The 21,264-nt window shown below is 40.2% G+C and overlaps 1 protein-coding gene across 2 annotated transcripts in view; it reads right to left on the reverse strand.

Moving 5' to 3' along the window:
- RIPOR2 (RHO family interacting cell polarization regulator 2) overlaps positions 1–21,264 on the reverse strand; it is a 98,754-nt gene that overhangs the window by 21,864 nt on the left and 55,626 nt on the right. For both annotated transcript variants that reach the window (XM_075062872.1, XM_075062873.1), the window contains exons 5-12: positions 20,027–20,080; positions 15,954–16,103; positions 14,896–14,959; positions 9,626–9,669; positions 7,692–7,817; positions 7,431–7,579; positions 5,836–5,965; positions 2,456–3,139 (exon numbers count right to left, since the gene is read on the reverse strand). In XM_075062872.1, the coding sequence (XP_074918973.1) occupies positions 2,456–3,139; positions 5,836–5,965; positions 7,431–7,579; positions 7,692–7,817; positions 9,626–9,669; positions 14,896–14,959; positions 15,954–16,103; positions 20,027–20,080 (1,401 nt within the window). The remainder of the gene's footprint in view (positions 1–2,455; positions 3,140–5,835; positions 5,966–7,430; positions 7,580–7,691; positions 7,818–9,625; positions 9,670–14,895; positions 14,960–15,953; positions 16,104–20,026; positions 20,081–21,264) is intronic.

The following is a 21,264-nucleotide window of genomic DNA, read 5'->3' on the forward strand; positions in this document are numbered from 1 at the left end:
GCACTGGACACCCCAGGAGACAAGGAGATTCCTAAAGGCAATATTATAACCCAGAAAGTAACAATTCCAACCAGAGGAGATGCCTTCTTTTCATATCACTAGGGAGGAACTCAGTGAGAAACTCAGAACAACAGGGAAAAAGTGTAAGTAAAGTTTCATGGCCTTTGTAAGAAATCTCTAAGAGCCCAGTCCTGCATAGTGATCCATGCAGGCAGACCCTGTGTTCAGCTATGCTGAAGTCAGTGGGGCTCTGCATGGGCACAGATGTTTGCTTGTGTGGATCATCTCGCAGGGGACGAATAGCTCAGTGGTTTGAGCATTGGACTGCTAAACCCAGGGTTGTGATTCAATCCTTGAGGGGGCCATTTAGGGATCTGGGGCAAAAATCTGTCTGGGGATTGGTCCTGCTTTGAGCAGGGGGTTGGACTAGATGACCTCCTGAGGTCCCTTCCAACCCTGATATTCTATGATTCTAAGATCAGATTTTAAGTTGGTAACTTGACTTAGGATCAGCTTCAGCAGTTTTGCAAAGCAATTTCTACTGTTGTAGCTATACTTATCATCCTCATCAGAGACTGCTCAAAGCCACAAAGTATGGTTCCAGAACAGAAACTTCCCAAAAATTGGTGTTAAGATTCAGGGTTCTGGTTTAGCCCATTAGTGAGGGATGAGCTACCTGGGAAGTTCAGATCTGATTCCAGAACCACACTTTTCCACACCTTGGGGTGATTTGGAGTTTTGCATCTATGCCATCTGTACATAATATTAATACTTTAGCATTTACAGTATCTTACACCTTCAAAGGCTGTATAAGTATTAAACAAACAATCCTCACAACACCCCTGTGAGATAGGTATGTGTTATCCAGCCTTTCATTCAGTTTACATGTTTGATGGGCTAGTAATGCAGCTTCCTGTCCTGTACAAAATAAAACTGTAGCAACTGCACTATCAATTTTCTCTTCCTGCTGACACAGTCAAGAGAAGCTTTCTTCAGCTAGAACAAGCTTCTGTCTTGACCTTTTGAAGATGAAGTCCAGCAACTTGGTTAGTGACCCACAGTCTCAATCTTCAAGCAAATTAACAGGTTGAATGGCGATCTCAAAGAAGCAATGGTCTCAAGAGTCCAAGTATCCCACCTGCACATGCATCCCCCCTCTGTTCATTTGTATGATATGCTTCACTGACAGAGAAAATGAATATTTTCCCCTGCCCCAGTACTGTTCTGACAGCTGACCTCATTTGCACAAGCAGCAGAGCAGCTGGGAAGTTCAAAAATAACTGATACTTGTAGTCTCTCATGTACAAATCCACTTCGGAGCTAGTTCAGGGAGTCAGAGCAGGAGGAACGGGCTGTCAGAAAAGCACTTAACTTGGAAAAGTATCATGTAGCTGTAAATGCCAATGGAAACACAGATGTTAAAATGGTAATGCAAAAGGACAACCTCTCGCTCCTTTTCTTAGTTATGCTCTTCTTCAATTATGTGGCTAATTCTACACTACTCAGATCATTCCAACAGATCGCCTGGCATATGAATATGAAGCATTTGAAAGCAGTTATTCCCAATTAACTCTGTCCTCATGATAAAGAATCATGAATATCTTCATGGGGGAAAAAATGTGCATCACAGTGATTAGTGAAGAGCTGTGAAACAAATCTAAGGTTAAGACATTATGTACTTTAACATATGTAAAATACTTTTTCCTTTTAGCTTCAGTCTCATTCTTAGACTAATTACAGGATTTGTAACATTACTCAGTCCTGCCTTGAGTGCAGAGGACTGAACCAGAAGACCTCTTGAGGTCCCTTCTAATCCTACACTTCTGTAATTCTATGATTTAGATACTTAGGGGTGTTAGTTACAGAAGAGCCTATATGATTTAAGAGCACAAGTCCCATTAACTTTCAGTAGACCTTGTGTTCCTAAGCCACCTAGACATTTTTGAACAATTCCATTCATCCAGTTATAGGGCCAGAACTTCAGCTGGAATAAACTGGCAAAGCTCTATTGATGTCAATAAAAACAGGCTGAATTATAGCAGCTGAGAATCTGGCCTGTAGATTTTTATGGATAGAAGGGACTGCTGTGATCTGACCTCCTGCATAACACAGGTCAGAGTTTCACTAAGTAATTTCTGCAGTGGGGGAAATTTATTCAATTATTTGTTGATTATGGTACCCCACTATTTTTTCAGCTTCTAATTAAATTAAAATATAAATTGCTCAAGAACGTAAGGTAATAGTAACCAAACTGAAAACAACAAAGCTTTAAAATGTGTCACTCTAAAAGAGATGGTTGGTCAATCAAGGTTGGAGTGAAGCAGTTGGTTTTAGGTATTTTCCCAATGAGCTCTTGATAGACTAAAAAAACCGTACTTTGCTGTTTACAATTAATAGGGTTGCTCATACTCATTCAGATTTTCTTTATGTTTATGTTTTCTGAAAATATACTTACTTTGAGAATATCGTCCAGATGCATCACCTGCTTGTCCAGGTCCTGAAATTCTTTATACTGCTCCTTGTGTGGCTCAAGGGCTAGGAGAAGCCCCTGAAAGGCATCTTCTATGCTTCCATCTAAATAAGACTTATATCCTTCTGATTCACCACTTATTGATCCTTCGCACTGCAGCCTTTCAGGTGTCATTGGAGCCTCTGCAGAGGTGAGCCTTTTTACCAGCTGTTTGGTGATGTTGCCTTCATAGGTGTCCAGTTCCACCGGTTTCAGCTCTGACACGTCATCTGTCTCCTGTAGAAGTGACACTGGGACGCTAGAATCAATAAACAGGTTATCACTCCCAGGGCCTGGAGGCTTTTGGTGAACTTCAGAAGCTACCCTGGGATTTTTCTTGTTCTCATGTACTGGTGTATGCTCTGGCTGTGACTTCAAGTCTTTTGACTCAGGTGTAGAGTCCAGGGACGAGTTTGTGCTGGAACTGTCCATTGTTGGGTTTTTTGAGGATTTGTGCTCTGGAGGTGTGACAGTAATTTCAGGACTAGAAGGGTCAAGGGCAGAGGTGGAATCTACAGTGAGGGGTGGGAGAGCACAATCTCCATTGGGTATATCGCCAAAGCTGAAAGATATTGGTCTTTTCTCAGTGCCTGCCATCCCATTTTCAAAGATGTCATCTGGCGAATTGGACTGCAAAGATAATATAAACTTGTAAAAATAAAACACAAGGAATGCGTCACACACGATACGTGTGTGTAAAAGAGAGAGAGACAAATTCAGCCCTGGCATAAGCTGACATCTCCTGCGCATTTCAGTGGGAGTGCTACCGGTTACATCAGGTCTGGGAAACTTGGTCAGTATCTCTTCCGTTGGCAAACTAAACTGAGCCCACTACTGAGCGTGACACAACAGTAAGATCTAAACAGGTATAATTGGATTAATTCTTAGCAATTTAATTTGCATTATTCATTTTACTACTTCACATAGAAAAGCTTGTTCATTATTATATTGTTACAGTTCTTTTGTGCACGTCTGTACTCGTTTAGCGATTGCTCAGACTTCCCGTTTTGTTTTTACCATTTCTAAAGCAATAAAAAAAATCCTAGAATCACAAAGCTGTTTAACTAGCTAATGTTAATATTTAATATTACATGATTTTCAGGGACACACAATCTTACTCATGCAATACTTTTGACAAAAAAAATAATGTATTTGTTATATTAAGAGTAACTAGTGAACATAGGTCACATAGAAGTGGTCAGCAACGTATCGATTGCAATAGACTGTCAATCCTGGAGCCTCTGCCAGTTGATCGTGATCTCTGGCCTGATAAAAGTCCAGCAAAGCAGTGGGGCTCAGACAGGCTGCCTGCCTGCGATGGCCCCATGTTGCTCCAGGAAGTGGCTGGCAGCTCCGTGCACTGCCCCCGCCCCCAGCACCGTCCCCGCAGCTCCCATTCAAAAGGTGATTTTGTATGTAAAAAGGCTGGAGACCACTGACGTAGAATCTCAAAGATAATAGAGAACTTGCATGATGTTTTTTCCACCAGTTCTCTGACAAACTGACAGGTAGAAGACAGTAGTGTATATAGACGGACAGAATTTTCTGCATTTAGGTCTATGCAGTGGATCTCTGCTCTCCACATTTTACACATGTGCACATCTCTCACTGACCTCCATGGGAGTTTTATACATTGTAGGGGAAACAAAATTTAGGAACCAAAACTTGCCATACAGATCTGACTGGAGAATTTCACCAGAATGCATTTAAAAAAAAAAAAATTAAAATAGCCTTTGGTTAGACAAGGCATAAGTAAAAAGGAGCAAAATGTATGAATATCTCACATTTAACTCTCCTTTAGTATAAATAATATAGCATTAAAAAAAATCTCTACTATCTTCTTCACTCTAAATAGGTTTGAGCCATCCTGGAGTTTTAGAACAAATTCTTTTGTTATTTTAACCAATCTTCGAAGCAGATAGTAAGAAATGAAACATAGAACATTAAAAGGATAAAAAAAATCACAGCAAAATGGGAAGTGTAAGAATCTCTTTAGAATGACATTGAAAGCCTACAATATAACGCTTGTCGTTTAACGTAGTCCTTACCCTAGAATGTTTTAAATTGCACGGCAAACTAGATCACAACTCACATATAAACACAACACAGATGAAAAATGACATATTTTGCTGACAATTTGCTGAAGAAAGCTGCAAGCATTTATACATTGGCTTAGTTTGTAACATTAAAGCATCCAAAGTTCTACTGAACTTTTGCCCAGAGTTCTTTATATCTTTCATTCTAAGTCTAAATATATTTCAAGTTCTGTTTTTGTTCTTTGCTTTTTTCCATGTTCCATTTTTAAACTTTCTTTCAGTGCTGGAAGTCAGATTACAAGAAAAATATAGAGCATTGACCAATTTAACTTCGCATTCCTAAAGACGGGTTGTCTGACTATCATTTGTAGCTTAATCTCTGCCCCACCCTAGATAGGGGCTGTGATCCTGATCCAATTGAAGTCAATGGGAATTTGGCTATTGGCTTTCCTGAGAGCAGCATTGGGCTTATACTCATAATCTCTCCCTTGCAACCAGTCAGCAAACTAGATGATCTGTGATGCTAACGATCAAACAGAGCATGCATGGAAATGAGGAAGCCACGTGCACACTGAAACAATCATTCATTACACACATCCGCACCAGCAAAACTCACATATTGCTCTAGCCCTGCTTTAGGCCTCAGCCTGAGAGATGGCAGGTCACTGAAAGAGCGACTGCGCTGCAGCCTGTCAAAGAAAGTGTCTTGCAGAGCATCTAAAACTGACAACTGCAGCCTGTCTTGTGGAGGATGTAGCCATTTCTTCAGCAATTAAAGCAAAAGGGGGAGTTAGTTGAATGCATCATAGTTACAGCACTTAAATGGCCAGCTTTAAAGATATTAATTGCAGGTGAAATTCACCTCAGTGCAAGGCCAATGCACTACTTAAATCCTACTTAACCCATCAAAATATGGTTTAAGTGAGACTTGTGCAGATCCTTTGCATAAGGGTGAATTTCACCTTGAGTTAGATTAAACAAACTAGGTTTATTCTAATTGTTTTAAACTGCTATTGCCAAATAGACATACATTGTATAAAGTCTCCTCAAATATTACAAGCAGAAGTATGGGCATCCAATAACTGACCATATTATATTTTAGGGTTACAGGAACCTAAACATGCTTTACTTCTATGCTGAACAGCTGGAAGTGTGTTGCTTTTCATAGAGTTTAACATGGCGTAATGATGAAGCTGGGAAAAATGCATTTTAAAGCAATTAAGCATTTACTATTTTGATGAGGTAGTGAGGGTCTCTTTACCTAATTATGTGAGGCCAAACTTAACTTACAAAGAATGAGTGATCCTTGAAGGTAGGAGTTTCTGGAGTCCCTTGGCTATACGTGGACATTCTTCTTTGAAGAGCAGATGCCTTGTTCACATTGCCTGTGGATGGGGTCAAGTCCTCAACATCAAATGGGCTGCAGTAAATAAATAAATATATATCACTCTAGGTAGAATGAAACTGCATCACAATTACAGGGAAATTGTTTCCTTTTTTATTATTATTCATTTAGTTCATTAGAATAATCTGCACCTGACACAAAAGAAAAGTAATGGATTTTAGCAGCAAATCTAAAAAGGAGAATTCAGTTTTTAAGTGAAGCATTAAAGAGAAAATCTTGTTCATTGGACAGTTAGCTCAGAAGTGAGATTCTCATTTAGGATAAAAAGCAGTTCACTGCCAGGAATAATTTTGTATGCTAATATGATGTGACTCCTACAACATGAAGATGACAGGTATCAAAAATAATTAGGAGTAAGCCGCTCTACTATTAATAGAGCTGTTACATCACAATGGAATACAGAAGTTGTCATGATTGGTTTAATGCTTTATTGCATTATAAGATATAACATACACAAATGTAAATATTAAATACTTCACAGTTTGTTTAGAGAGGACTGGTAGATACTTCTTTAAAATGCCATAAAATCTTGCTTTGAATCCTTGCTCTATCATCCGGTGCTTATTATTGCTGTGGGATGAGCATGTCAAGGGATTTCCCCCTACCCTGAAGCAATGTGTCAAGCACGTGAAGGCTAGTTTTTAATGCTCTGGGCCAAATTCTGTTCTTGGTTATTATGCTAGTGTAAATCTCCACTAAAATTTGCACCAGTGTAACTGAGATTTTCATGCATATAAGAAGGGCCTAATTTTGCCGTCAGATGTTTGAGTTTGATGAGGCAACATCTGTATGGTACCTATATGCCCCCCATCACTGTAGCATTTGAGTGCCCCAGTCTTTAATGTATTTATCCCCATAACACCTCTGTGAAGTGGAGAAGTGCTTTGTACAGGTAGAGAACTGCACAAGCGCACTAAGACCTTGTATACACTTCCGCTGATATGTAAAGTATGTGCTGCTACACTCTGCAGTGAGATAGGCTGTGTCCACACTCGGCACTGTGGTGTGTAGCTATAAATGACAGGAAAAGGCTCTGGCAGCTAGGCGGCAATAGGACACTATGCTGCTAAAAACAGCAGTGTAGACTTAGGAGGCACTCCCAGGGCCTGTAGAGAATAGGGTTGCCAATTTTGGTTGAAAGTATTCCTGGAGGTTTGGCAACCCTGGTAGAGAGCCATGTAGGGTACACACCCAAGGGTGTAGGGCAGTCTACATTATTCTGCTCAACTACGTTGTGCCTCACTGTCTACACTGCTGTTTACAGCGGGGTTAGCTGGGTGTGCAGTGTCTATACTCTGCATGTTGCCCTAAGTGTGGCTGTATCTTTAGTGACTAGCCCCAGGTCATACAGGAAGTCTATGGTAAAGCGGGGGTCACCACTGTCTACCAATGCTCTTCACCAGGGAAACAAGAGGATATGAGATTCTACTTGGCTTTGAGAAGCTGCTGACCCACTGAAAAGTAAAGCAGTTTTACTTACTACCAGGTAATTTCAAGGTTCAGCTTTATAGTGCCGAGGTCGTTAATGTCAACAGCAACCACCTGAGGCCGAGCTGCAAACAAGTCCTTTGTCTCACAAGTAACACTTCCCACTAGAGTGTGAGTAGCAAGTCCTTTAACTTCTGTGACCTGCAAGGGTAAAGAGCAGTAGTATTCGGAACAGGGCCTCATATTCTATTTCAGCTTTATGGGCAGCTTTTAGCAGCAGGTGGGGCTAGACAGTACAAATTGGTGTATTTACCTTAATAGAGATCAGCCCAACAATAAGAGGGAGGAAAACCATTTCTTCTCCATCCCAGCTTTGCTTGCCATTCACTTCAATTTTGCCTTTCAATTTCCATCGCTGGCGGCCATACCGCATGAAAATCTATGAGAAAGAAAAGTCCTCTTAGTTCCTTGGCATGCATGTTCTACCTGTTCTCAGCAGACAAATGTCAGACAAAGATATGAGGAAAAGGGCAGTTTCTGAAATACACCTGAAGAATAGATGCTATGAATGCTGAACTCTGCATGGAGGAAAGTCTATGCTGAAGGGGCACTGCACTGAGTTCTCACATTCATTTCATAATGTAAACCTGCTCTCACAGCACTAGATGTCTTGCAGAAATACTTGCTCCTACTGATCCAGAACCCAGGGCAGAAAGGGAAGGCAAACCCTTAATACCAGAAATTCCTTCCCTCTCAGCAGCTAGGGCTGAGAAAAAGGAGATGTCAATGTCATTAGTATCATTGCTAGAGACGTGAAAAGATTCAGGGGTGAGATTTGCAAGAACACCATAAGTTGATATGCTTGTCAGAAGCTTGTCCGAATGATTTTAGATTGCATGGGGAGTCCTGTTCTCTCCTTCCTCCACAACCTCCTCTGGCCAAGAGACCACAGCTTCACTTATCTGCTCTATTATCTCCGTATCTAGGGGAGAGAATCACAGGGCTGGACGTCTACCTCTATTTTCAGGCACCAGGATTCTCTAGGGGCTGACAGGTTCTTTTGGGAAGACAAAGAGTAATCCTGCATGCTCCAAGATTTTGTGAATTCTGTGGCATAAACGTAAGTGAAGCCCCCTACCTAATGCTACATTTTAAAGCAGGGAGAACAGCAGGCCACCCTGGCTGGAGGATCTTGGTATGGAAGAATTAGGCTACCTGGTCAGTCTTCCATAGAGAGAACCTGCCCCTAGCTAGTGAACTGTCTGCCCCCAATGGAGGACCTGCCACTGCAAATAAGAAATGGTCACTGGTGGATTAATAAGTGGGTTTTGGTAAAAGGGAGGGGTGGGGGGAAATCTTATCAAACTATTTCTAACTTCCAAAAGGTTCTGGTTGGTTTTGATCTGCATCTGATAAAAGTTGACATAAGAATGGCCATACTGAGTCAGTTCAAGGGTCCATCTAGTCCAGTATCCTGTCTCCACAAAACAGTCATTAATGGTGTCTAGAAACTTATTTCTGCATCCTGTCCTAGTTGACATGTACCCAGTTAATATGGGGGAAGTGAAATCCCCATTATTGAGTTTCCTGTTTTTATAGCCTCTCTAATCAACCTGAGCATTTCACAGTCACCATCACCGTCCCGGTCAAGTGGTTGGTAGTATATTCCTACTGTTATATTCTTATTATTCAAGCATGGAATTTCTATCCATAGAGATTCTGTGATACAGTTTGATTCATTTAAGATTTTTACTATATTTGACTCTATGCTTCCTTTCACATATAGTGCCACTCCCCAACCAGCACAACCTGTTCTGTCATTCCTATATATATTCTGCCCTGGTATTAATGTCCCATTGATATAGTGTTGCTCTAATAGATTTGGTCTATTCCATCTGCACTGACTGGATAAATGAGGCATCTTCTGCACAGAGGAATTGGAGACTTATGCTAAAAATGAGGTATTGTGAGACATGATTTTTTCCTAAAACAAAGCTGAAGACAGACCTATTGTTATCTTAATAGCCATCATCCAGTACTTTGAGTCTGATCTTGGAGTCTTCACTGTTGACACATTCAGTTAAAGACAACAGTGGGGCTTTTCTTGCTATATACATGAGGAAAAAGCAGCATTTTCCAGAGGTGTCACTACAAGAAGTTACTTTCAGGATCATGTACAAAGTGATGGAAATCCCACCTCTTCCCCCCACCCCCATTTTACACTAAGGGAACTGATATGATACTTACCTCATATTGATCTCCAGGACAAAGACGAGCAAAACCAGCCAGACCTAAGAGCAAATGACATTTGAGATCATTTTCAGAAGACACACTTTAACACCTTCTTCCCTTTCTAGCTCCCTTTACTTGTATAAACTGAATGCTTAAGACCTGATCAAAACCCTAGCACTCCTTTTATGGCATGAGTAAAGTCATGCCATGTGCATCAGCACTTTGTACATCCTTTCTAAGAGAATTGAACCCACCAGTATTTCTTACTGTTTGAGATTCAGGCTGCCTCTCTGGCTTCTATAAAGATCGACAAATGGCAGGGAAGCTGCCGAGTTCATTTTTTGTTGCTGGGCAACATGAGAGTAGGATGCATTGGTAGCTGAGAGAGTAACCCAATCATGGATTTCGTTTGTTTGGTATTTGAATGTCTGATTTATGCTCCTGGCTGGATTTTAGCTATGAAAATTTCCTACTAGCCCCTCAAATTCTTTAGTGCAGCTCTATAAATCAGTTAATAAGACAAGTCCCAAATCTCAAGTATCTTCTGGTGGATTGGAAATGCATTTCTTAGCTACTACTACAGCCCCAAGAAATGGAAATGCATCAAGAACTGAACAGCTTTAAAGGAGTCATGACATAAGCTTACAACTTCGTTCTTTTTTTCATGATCTCTGTGTCATGGTTTATTATAAATGGTGATCATGTGGAATGAACAAAACTATTTGAATGTAACGCAAGTAGACAGCAGTCATGCTAGAGAGATCTTGGATAACTTGCTGTCTGCTAGTTTGCTTTTTGTTTGGTATATTCACTATCCAAACTGGTAATAGGAAAATGACAGTGCGTTTTTTCATTCTATTTTTTGCCCAGTGATATTTGTTATGCCACATGGTCAGATGGGGAATTTAATTATAAACTCCTGATAAAACTGAAACAGGTCACCAGATTCAGCAACACGTAGCATCCTATATTGACATAAATGGCATGAGATACATGCCATGACATGTTCAGGGTCAAATTCTGCTCTTGGACACGCACATAGTTGCGACACCTCTAATAAATGCAAATGTTCAGTGGAACATTAGGACTATACACTTTGAATTGCATAAAGAAAGCTTAGATCTGCAAGTAAATTGCTTCTAATACCATATGCAACGTTGCCTGGTGTATTTTACACACACACACACACACACACCACTCATCCATAATCAAGATTATACACTAAAACTGCTCTCATTTATATTGATATCACTTCTTTAACAATTAAGTTCTACTAACGTAATTGAGAGCAGAATCCAACCTTAGTTTGTACAGAGAGAACTTAGCTTTGAGGCAGTCAAGTGGTCACTAAGTACATAAACCTGGTGTTTTGCAGGCTTCCAATATTACTGTGTTCTATTCTCAAGTCTTGTCTGTAGATGGCAGCAATCCTTCACAAGCCTAATTTACCATTTCAGTAAGAGCTCTTCCTAAATTTAAGAAGTATTTGCCATTTGATATAAGAATGCCAGTACTGCCAGCCCAACAACTGCTCAAAAACCATGAGTCAGGCCTCAAACAAATAATGAGGATTGGTTAAAAATAATTAATCTGGGGGGTTCTTATTTGCCTTTTGCAGAATCTTCAGGGTTCAAATTTTCAAGCTTTTTTCTGTAAGCATGAGGGCTGAAAGCTTTATATTTAAAAAATAAAAAAGTAGAGATTCTCATGTAACCATATGACTTCAGAAGCTGGGGCTTTAAGAATAATATCTGATATCATGAGGCTGCTAAGAGTTGGCATCACTGATAACTGCATTACATTTACTTGCAAATAGTTACCAAACTGAGATACAAATTATAAAGAGCAGGATTCTTTTAAGACACTTTCTTTTCATAAATGCATAGGAGGTTGAGACACCAATTATGTCACTCTCCCTGCCCATGCAAGACTGTTCCCTACAGCTACCGGACACATCTGCTATTTTTTCACAAGCCTAATTTAAATTGTCTCACGTGAGGGAACTTCTTCCACTTTCCTGCAGACTCTCTTATCTCCTTATTAGGAAGCTATTGCTGATATTTGGCGTAAAAGTCTTCAACTTTATTTCATCTCATTACTCCTAATTACACCTCTTTTATAACACCCTAAGCAATTCTTATATGGGCCCAATCACTATAGCATCTGAGTAGCTTACAAATTAATGTATCCTCTTAACACCTTGGTTAGGCAGGGAAGCATTATCCCTGTTCTACAGATGGGGAACTGCAGCACAGAAAAACTAATACCTCAAAAGGTATTAGTTACCTCACTCCCATGGATTTCAAAGGGAGTGAAGTGCCTAAATACCTTTGAGGATCTGTGCCTATGTGACTAACACAAAGTCCCACAGGAAATCTGTGGCAGAACAGGGAATCAAACTCAAGACTCCATTAGAATTCCAGTCTTCGCTGCGGTACCCACAAAACAAACCCTCTTTTTAAAAAACAAGAGGTATTTAGATCCAACCTACTGCAGGTAAACTCAATTCTTTTACTACTGGTTGATCTATCGTGGGTCATTGCGTTAAGAATCTGGACTCAGACTCTTTCCTTTCACTTCTTTAGTGGGTTCTTTGAACAGAACGCAGCATATCCTCTACTCTCTCCTGAACACTGGGAGCAGAAGAACAAAGCAGCCCTCTGTCAGGGCTCCTATTGCCTCCCACTTCCTAATTTATTTATTGTTTATAAATAATTTACATTTACTAGCACTCTGCTGATGCTCCCATCTCCATAAAGCTGCTCGTATCAGCTAACTTGGTCTCTGCTGGGCAGTATCATTGAACATATTTTATGTAAATAAAAGAACATTTTCTTCATCCCAATAGAAAGGGTGGGGAGGAGAGGGTGGTTTAAAACTGCAGCTCCATCTTTGTCTTTGATCAGGGGGATTGGCCTATAGCATTTGTTTGAGTGAAGGGACACAGAAGGGAGTGGTAGGGAAAGCAAGTCTGAAAAGCAGTATGAAAGCACTGGAGCTCTTGGTATTACTAGGCTAACCCGGAAGGGCCATGCCACTCCTCTGTTGTTGTTCAAACGGCTACAGCTTGATCAAAGTATATTTCCATAGAGATTAGGAGAGGAATATGGGGAGGCTAGTTTAGTTGATTGTGTGCCATCCCCTAGCATTTAGTGCTGTGACAGCACCTAGAGTACTGGAGATGGGTGGCACTTCATGGCACACGTGGCGATGTTTAGTATCCATCCTTCCGGTGGGGGAGTTAATCCTGAATGGAAGACTGGCACGGCCATTGTCATTACTTCGTAAAACGATCGTGATTTTTTTAACATCATATGTTATGAAAATAGAGCTAAATCTCTTTACCTTCTGACATTATTGTTTGTTCAGTGTAAATGGAGGAGACTGTGTTGCTCTACTGTTATTAATGCATGACACAAAATAAAAGTGATTTGCACTGAAATGACTGGGGTCGTTTAAGCTTTTCAGAAATGTATATTTCAGCTCCACCCTCGGATCCTAGGGTTACAACAGTTTTGCTTTATCACTTGCATTGAACTTCCCAGAGAAAATTCTGATGATGCATTATATATCATTTCTCTTCTCCCATTCTTTTATGTTAAGGGTTTCTGCATGTAATTAGGATTTTTAAGTACTCTGTTCCTGATGCTTATTCCTCACTGATGTGCATGGAATGAAGAATCAGGTTACCATAAAATCCCATTGATTTCACTGGAAGCTTAGGGTGTGCAAGAATGCAGGGTCAGGTCTTTGAAGTTATGCCATTTATGACAATCATTTCTACTGCAATCAGTGATGTCACAAACATCCCATTATGCACACATCAGTCTTGCAGGGATGCTGACTTCTAGAAGTAGCGTTTTGCATCATCTGTTCTTTTAATTGGTTTAGGGTGTACACACAGCAGTTTTATTTGTTACAGAACTAAGTTTACGCTTTCCATTCATGGCATGTCTTATAGCCTTGGTTGTATCAGTGCATTCTGGAACACCAGACTGCCTCTCTGCTAGTGCCCAACACTATTACTGCAAACAGGGGCTTTTAAATGGGAGACACTGGACTGTGGATGGAGTTAGGAGTGGTTAAGTGAGTATAATTGCAACATTTGTCACTTCCCATCTCCACTGGGGACAAACTATTGTAGGCTGAATCAATTCAGCGTGATCTTGGCTAAATCTAAATTTTGTCTCAGATGTTGCAACCTACTGATACAACCAATGTTTGTAAAATGCCTGCGAGAGAATGGCACATGGAAGGCAAAGCCTTTTTATAGGTACTGCAAGCTCAAGATACTCCAAATGATATTTTTTGCAATGTCTTTTCACTTAGTGTGGACAGGAACTATGACATCAAGTGAGGAAAATATGTGAAAGTGGCAAAGAGTTCTGTGGCATCCGACAAAGTGGGTATTCACCCACAAAAGCTCATGCTCCAATACGTCTGTTAGTCTATAAGATGCCACAGGACTCTTTGCTGCTTTTACAGATCCAGACTAACACGGCTACCCCTCTGACACTTGAAAATACGTAAGGAGCTTATGAATTTTTCAAAACAAAAATTTTGTTTTCATGAGTATCTTAGTGCTAATGTTTGACAAGAGTGAAGAAAAAGTGACAAGTAGAATTTAATTTTAAAAAGCTCTTTTCCAATTTTTACTTCAAGCATTGAGTCTTGAAACAAGACTTAATTCACTGAACTTGTTAAAGGTTGTATCTGTGCAAAAGTGCTTCTATTGTTTTCAGAATCATTAATCTTGTAGGAGGAAATCAGACCACAGTAAAAACACAGGACTTATGGCTGAAGCATAGATTACACCCTCGAGCTAGGTGGGGGTCTTTCAAAAGTAAGGTGCCCCTACTCTCTTTTTTTAATTTTTACTCAAAAAACAAAAACACCCCCTTCCACCTCCCCCCAAAAAATCAATCTCTGCAAAGCTAAATGACTTTCAAACTTGGTATCAAAATAAGAAAACATTTTACAACCACATCACACATTCATCTTGATAACCAAAGCAATGCAGTCTAATTACTTCATTTCCCTGAAAAATAGAAGAATTGTCTTTGAAGAGCTCACTGTACAGATCTGAGCATCAAACCAGTATGATCAATTCTACTCAGTGTGGGTGTAACTCAGGGTTCTGAAGGCTCAGCAACTGATGTGATGGGAAAAACAAACCTCTCATATATTAAACCTAAATTAGCTTTTGCTCTTAGAGCTCTCAGGAACACACACAGAGAGCTCTGGCAAGTCTGTTCTTGCAGAAGGGTTGGGAGGGAGGCAATTACCTTTCATCTTGATGCAAAACTCCCCCAATAGGTTTTCCAGCTCTCCTTCAATGGTACACATGTTCTGTGTTGGAAAAAGAAAGATTGACATCAGACCAACCTCCCACTTTTTTTTTTTAAACCACACACAAAAATAATAGTTTAGAAAGAAAAGATCCCACAATGTTCAGTAGATAAAGATAAGTATCTCAAATTAAAATCAACTTGCCAGAGTCAGCCCTGGAATAGACAGATGCAGCCCTATTGACTTCAGGTCAGCCAAGCCTGTTTACACTAAAGCTGAATTTGGCCCAGTGTTCTTCTTTGGTTGCATTATAATCTTTGCATTGGCAGAACGAAGTCTCTGCCGTCATGGTATAAGCTGATCATTTTCCCACCCCTCCCTCCAGCTAAGGATTTGTGCCAAAGTGGATCTCAACATGCTTTTATGCTTTGAGCTATGTGGAACACACTATGGACTCTTCCCAATGCATTCTCTGTATTTAAGGAGATTTCTATTACCTAGGAGCTGCGGTGGTTTTCACACCTTTCTATAGTTTTTCCAGGTCACAATGCAATCGCATGTTAATAAAGTAGATTTGAGAATACTGAGTAAGATTAGAAAAGATGCAGCAGATGTCTTCACACAAATGGGTTCTAGGCTAATGGAAACCATAATGTACTGAAATCTGCAGAATTGGGAAGAATTTAGTTGGGGTACAGATAGACAGATTCAGAGCAGTCTTATGCCTTTTCCTGAACAGTGGCCCCAGGGCGCATGTTTAGATGGAAATACTGTAGTATTAAAATATAATTTCACTGTGCCCTCTCCATCCATCTCTGACAGAGTGACAAGCTTGTATTTGCAGGTCTCCTACTGCCCCATGGAAGTAAATACAAAATAGTCCCATAATATTTCTAATCAGTCAAATATTTCAAAAGTGAAAAGTAATTAGCTGCATTGATGTAGGGACTGATCCTGCAGTTCTTATTCAGACAAAAATTCCCATTGAAATCTATGGGAACGCTCCCATTGTTGTCAAGCAGTGCAGGACTGGACTACACAGAACAGCACATACCTCGGTATATTCCTTGTAACTTCTGTTGATTTCAGACAAACTTTCTCGAGCCGCTTTGCTAGCAGGTGACATTGCAAATGCTTGCTTCATTTTGCTGGCACCGTCACAAAGACGTCTTTGGATACAATAGGCTTCATACAGCTCATCCACCTAGCAGGAACAATGGAAGCACACTAAAATAAAGAAACCCAAAGGAATCATAAAACAGGTTCCATTAAAAGGAAATAGAACTGAACAATTCTGAATTTTTTTTTTAGATACACCAGCGGATAAACAACTGTAGTTTTGATGCCATCACATTACATTTAAAAGGGATGCAATATGAAAAAACATCCTCTGCTATAAAACTTCAGCAAGACAGAGACTCAGCAATTTGTACTTTAGTTCTGCAGACCTCCAGCTACTGTTTTCCATTTTTATCTGGAATATGTAGAACTCTCTAAATCTCTTTTTAAAATCAATTTCAAGCTTATAAAAGAGCTTGGATTTGACAGCCCTGGGGAGTACTAATGTCCTCTGTTTGGTCTCAAAACCAAGGACAGCACAATAGTGGCAGTGGGAAAGTAGCTGAGTTTCCAAATAGAGCCTTGGCCACTATGCTGATGGCAGGTACTGTCAGCGGTGAGTGCTGCAGTGTGAATGCCAAGACCTGGGTGGGGGCTGAGACGGATATTGCAATTGCATGCAATATCTTTGGGGACAGTATTGCATGAAAGTGATGAATGGTTTATGTATGATTGATTATGTTCTGCTCCACAAGGGAAGGTTACCACAGCTCCTCCAGTGACTAAAAACAGTGAGAGGTGGTTAAAGTGAATCACTGAAACCAAACAACTCTAGAGAGGTATCACCCCCTGCTGTTATCTGTATATTCTGATTCAAGCTGGGTTTTCCAGAGATTAAGAGACAACGGAAAGGCTTTGGGGATAAAAGGATGAGCTTGAACTGACTCAGGGCCTTCTTTCTGATCCAGCAAATGGACAGGAGCTTCTCTCCCAGTGTGGGACCCAACCCTTGCAGAAGGGTTGTGAGGACTTTAACCTACAAGGACTCTCAAAGACTGATGGTTGACCTCGGATAAGCTTTTAGCATGCATGCAGGAGCTTTTATTTATTCATACTTTTCTGTGTAATGGCTTTACCTTAAGCAATAAAGGTGCTTGCTGAGAAAAAGCTGGTAACCTGTAACTGCTGACAATACACTGGTCATAGCCCTTGAGGAGAAAGCAAAGCTCAGGCACTGGCCTTTAGACAGACTGGCTTGCTGGGGATATCCAAGTGTAAGGGGACTATGCAGCTTAAAACTCCTGGAGTGGGCCAGAGGGGTAGGGAGGATACAGATTCAGTTACGCTGAAACTGTGACAGAGGCCTTTAACTCATTTCATATAGACCACTGAACAGCCATTAGATAGTAACAACTTGGGTTAAGATTTTCAAAAGTAACTCTGAAAATCAGCCCCTTGAAAGTGTCTCACATTGGGCACCCAAGGCTCCCTAATCACTTTTGGAAATTTTGGTCCTAGTTATCTAGGAATGGTGGGCCAGTTTTAGATCATAAATTTAGAAGAAAAGAGCTCCCTATGCTATTATTAATTCCGTAAGCTTATCCAACACTCCAACTGTGCTTTTCTTTTAAACCCTCATCCTTCGTGTGCACACTTGTTATAGTGGAGTTATTTGCAGGGGCTTGCAGCAGAGAGACTTCCACTTCTTCGGATTCAGCAGCCAGCTGCAGGAGCTGAATCTGATTGTTTCATTAGTAAAACAAAGTTATTTTAAGAGTTGGATTTTTTTCTGTGAAACTAAAACTACAAGGAGGTTGTCACATTAGTTCTTTCAACTGTTCCTGCTAGCAGTGGACAAAATTCAGTTTTTATATATTCCAGTTTTTCCTAGCGGATCATGCACTGCATCCTAATGCTGCTCAGTTGTGGATCTTTCACAGCAGAACTTGCCTCTATCAAAACTTGTGTTAACTTGACTTCATATACTACCTGCCACCATGACTGTATTTTATCTACATTAGAAATTAACCTGAACCAAAACCTGGATCCCCAAACTTTAGGAATGCTCAGATCCTAAATCAAAATGTCACATTCAGCTCTATCTCTAACAATGCTGTTGCCTGTTTCCCAGTTGAATGGGAGACAAGAAGTGTGACTGAGTATACCGGCTCTGAGCCCCCTCCATCACAGTTTCAAAAATTGAAGTGTAAAAATCAGGCTAACAAGGCTGATTTGGGTTCATAATGGCAGATATAATTTATCTGAGGACCTGTAACTAAACCAGAAGGCAGTTTACAAGTGGAATACTTCAACAAAGATTAATGGAAGAAAAGGTAACTTTATTAACACTTCAGAATTACGAACCAAGCTTTTCTGAGATGCAAGCCCTCTACACTTAATCTTTCCAGCTAACAACCCTCTAGTCTCCATTCTAAAGAGCTACTATAAATAGTTGTCACTTGCTATTTATGTCCGTAATCAGGGTGGGACCTACCCCTGTGCTCAGACTCTGTGTCTGCACATGTGAGCCTGGTTTAGATGAATTCATCTGCCACTGTAAAGATTCGCCACCTGTTACTGCACTTCCTGTTTTCCATGCTTTGTTTCCTGTATAGAGTGACAACAGTACTTAGCATTGATAGGGCACTGCTGTTATCAGAAGACAGCATAGTTTGTCCTTGTTCTGAAAGATTCTTCTGCTTCTATCCATTTAAAAACCATTTTCCTAAATAGCTGCCTAAGATCTGATGTTATAAAACTCTCGCACACAATAGTCTATATATTTGTCACCATGGGTTACAGAGCAGTGAACAAACCTACTGAGCAAGTAGAGTTGTTTTCATTAGTTCCTCTTATGTTTAGGATCGCTTCATAAACACAGAAACCAGTAGCTCTGTGCAGGATGTGGATGGCGTAGGAAGGATTTAGACAGAAAATGTACTTTAGGCTATAATTTTGACATGCAGGTTACCAGCAAGGAAGTGTATTGTTTGGACAGAAAATTTCAACCTACTGTATTTCTTAAAGATTTCCTTTGAGCTGCGTGATTATGAGAACAATGAAATTAAAGTGTTTTTTTTATGCTGGTCACTCTTGTATATAACAAGCAGTGTGTGTGTTTTTTAAATGAATCTCAGTAGACATTTCATCTATCATAAATGCATCTTTTGTCAAGTTGGGAAAAATGTTAATTGGTAGATATATTAATGACTAAAAGAAAATATACTGTGGGTTTGATTCTAAGCAGACTGGTATAAATCTAGAATAAACCGACTGACTTGGATGGAGTTATTCCAAGTATATGCTGGTGTAACTGAGCAGAAATTGGCCCAGTGGAATGAAATGGTGTAAAAACTAGTGTTGAAATCCAGAGGACACTTGCAGTCTGACTGTGAGACTTAACATGCAGTAGATCAAATCGTGAACTTAAACTTCTTGCAGGTGCAGGTGTACCTTTACCTGTACCTTTAAAATAAATGTATGATGAGATCTTAGCTTATCCATCAAGGGCCTGACCCTGCATTTCCTTTGCACCCATCATCAGTGGGCGTGTTTGGTGTGCATATAGAACTGGTGAACCTCAAAAGTTTTAAAGCTTTTAAAAATCCTTTCTTTATTACTGTCTCAGGAGTTATTGCAGTACTTTAACTGCATTGGGGAGAGGCAGCGAAGTGGGTCCCTCTGGAATGGAAGCTTTCACACTAGGCCAGGGGTAGGCAACCTATGGCACGCGAGCTGATTTTCAGTGGCACTCACACTGCCCGGGTCCTGACCACCAGTCTGGGGGGGCTCTGCATTTTAATTTAATTTAAAATGAACTTTCTTAAACATTTTTAAACCCTTATTTACTTTACATTCAACAATAGTTTAGTTATATATTATAGACTTATAGAAAGAGACCTTCTAAAAATGTTAACATGTATTACTGGCAGGCAAAACCTTAAATCAGAGTAAATAAATGAAGACTCAGCACATCACTTCTGAAAAGTTGTGGACCCCTACTCTAGGCAATGGTTGATTTTCTTAATAATATAAAAGCAGAAGAAACATGATAGAATTGTTCATTACCATACTAATGTGGAACTCCAGCCTTCTCATATATCTTTCTATCGCTTTAATTTGCTGCAAAATAAATAAATAAATGAGGAAAGAGATTTTTTTCACCCGATAGCTCAGATTAGTGTATTTTTATAGATTCCTTGCAGAAATCTTCTCTTTAGCTGGTTTTCCTGTCTCAAGCCATTGTGAGCTTCAAAGAAACTCTTCTTCTCCAAACTGTGAAGCTTGCTTTCATTCTGAAGTGGTTTTTGTGCATGAACCTCAGATCACGTGCTTTATCTTAACGTAATTAGTTTTTCACTCAAAAGTAGAGCTAGTTGAATTATTTCCATCCCAACCTATTTTGTCCAAAAATGGCTCTGACCAAAACACAAATTTTTGACAAATTTTCATTTAAAAATATTTTTTCAATAAAAAAAATTGAAAATTTTTCATTTAAAATTTGTTGGTTTTCAGTAAAAAAATAATTATATCAATCAGTTTTTGGTTTTCAAAATGCCAAAGTGTTACCAGAAGTTCTTTGAAAACTGAAAATGTTTTGATTTTTACATTTTTTTCCCTTTGTTGTCTAAAAAAAAACAAAAAAAACCTTGACATTTCCCTGTGAAGAACAGCTGCCATTTTTCAACCAGCTCTACTCAAAAGCTTGAAGGCCTTTGCTTTTTGCAGGATCAGTAGTCAGCGTACAGACTAGAAATACTCTGAAGACTTGGTGGACCACTGGTGTAAGTGGGCACAACTCCACTGAAGTGCCCTAGCAGTAAATTTGGCCCACTTTTGCTCAGGAGCGGTGCCAGGGGGTCCTTCCACGCTCTGGGTCTTCGGCAGCAATTCTGCAGTGAGTCCTTCACTCGCTCTGGGACCTGCTGCTGAAGTGCCCCAAAGACCGGGAGTGCGGAAGGACCCCCTGCCGCCGAATTGCCGCCAAGGGCGGCAAAATGCCGCCGCCCCAAATCCTGGCACCCTAGGCGACTGCATAGGTCACCTAAATGGAAGCGCCGGCCCTGCTCTTGCTAAATGAAAAGGTGGCATATGTACATCCACACTCCAGAGTAAGTGCTGGCCAGAGCCAAGGCAGTAGCTATCAGAGATAGTTCTCCACTGAGGCCTGGTCTACACTACGCGTTTAAATCGATTTAAAGAGTGTTAAATCGATTTAATGCTGTACCCGTCCACACTACAACGCCCTTTATATCGATATAAAGGGCTCTTTAAATCGATTTCTGTACTCCTCCCCGACGAGAGGA

This window comes from Chelonoidis abingdonii, chromosome 2 (assembly GCF_003597395.2).
Source record: "Chelonoidis abingdonii isolate Lonesome George chromosome 2, CheloAbing_2.0, whole genome shotgun sequence".
Classification (NCBI taxonomy): Eukaryota; Metazoa; Chordata; order Testudines; family Testudinidae; genus Chelonoidis; species Chelonoidis abingdonii.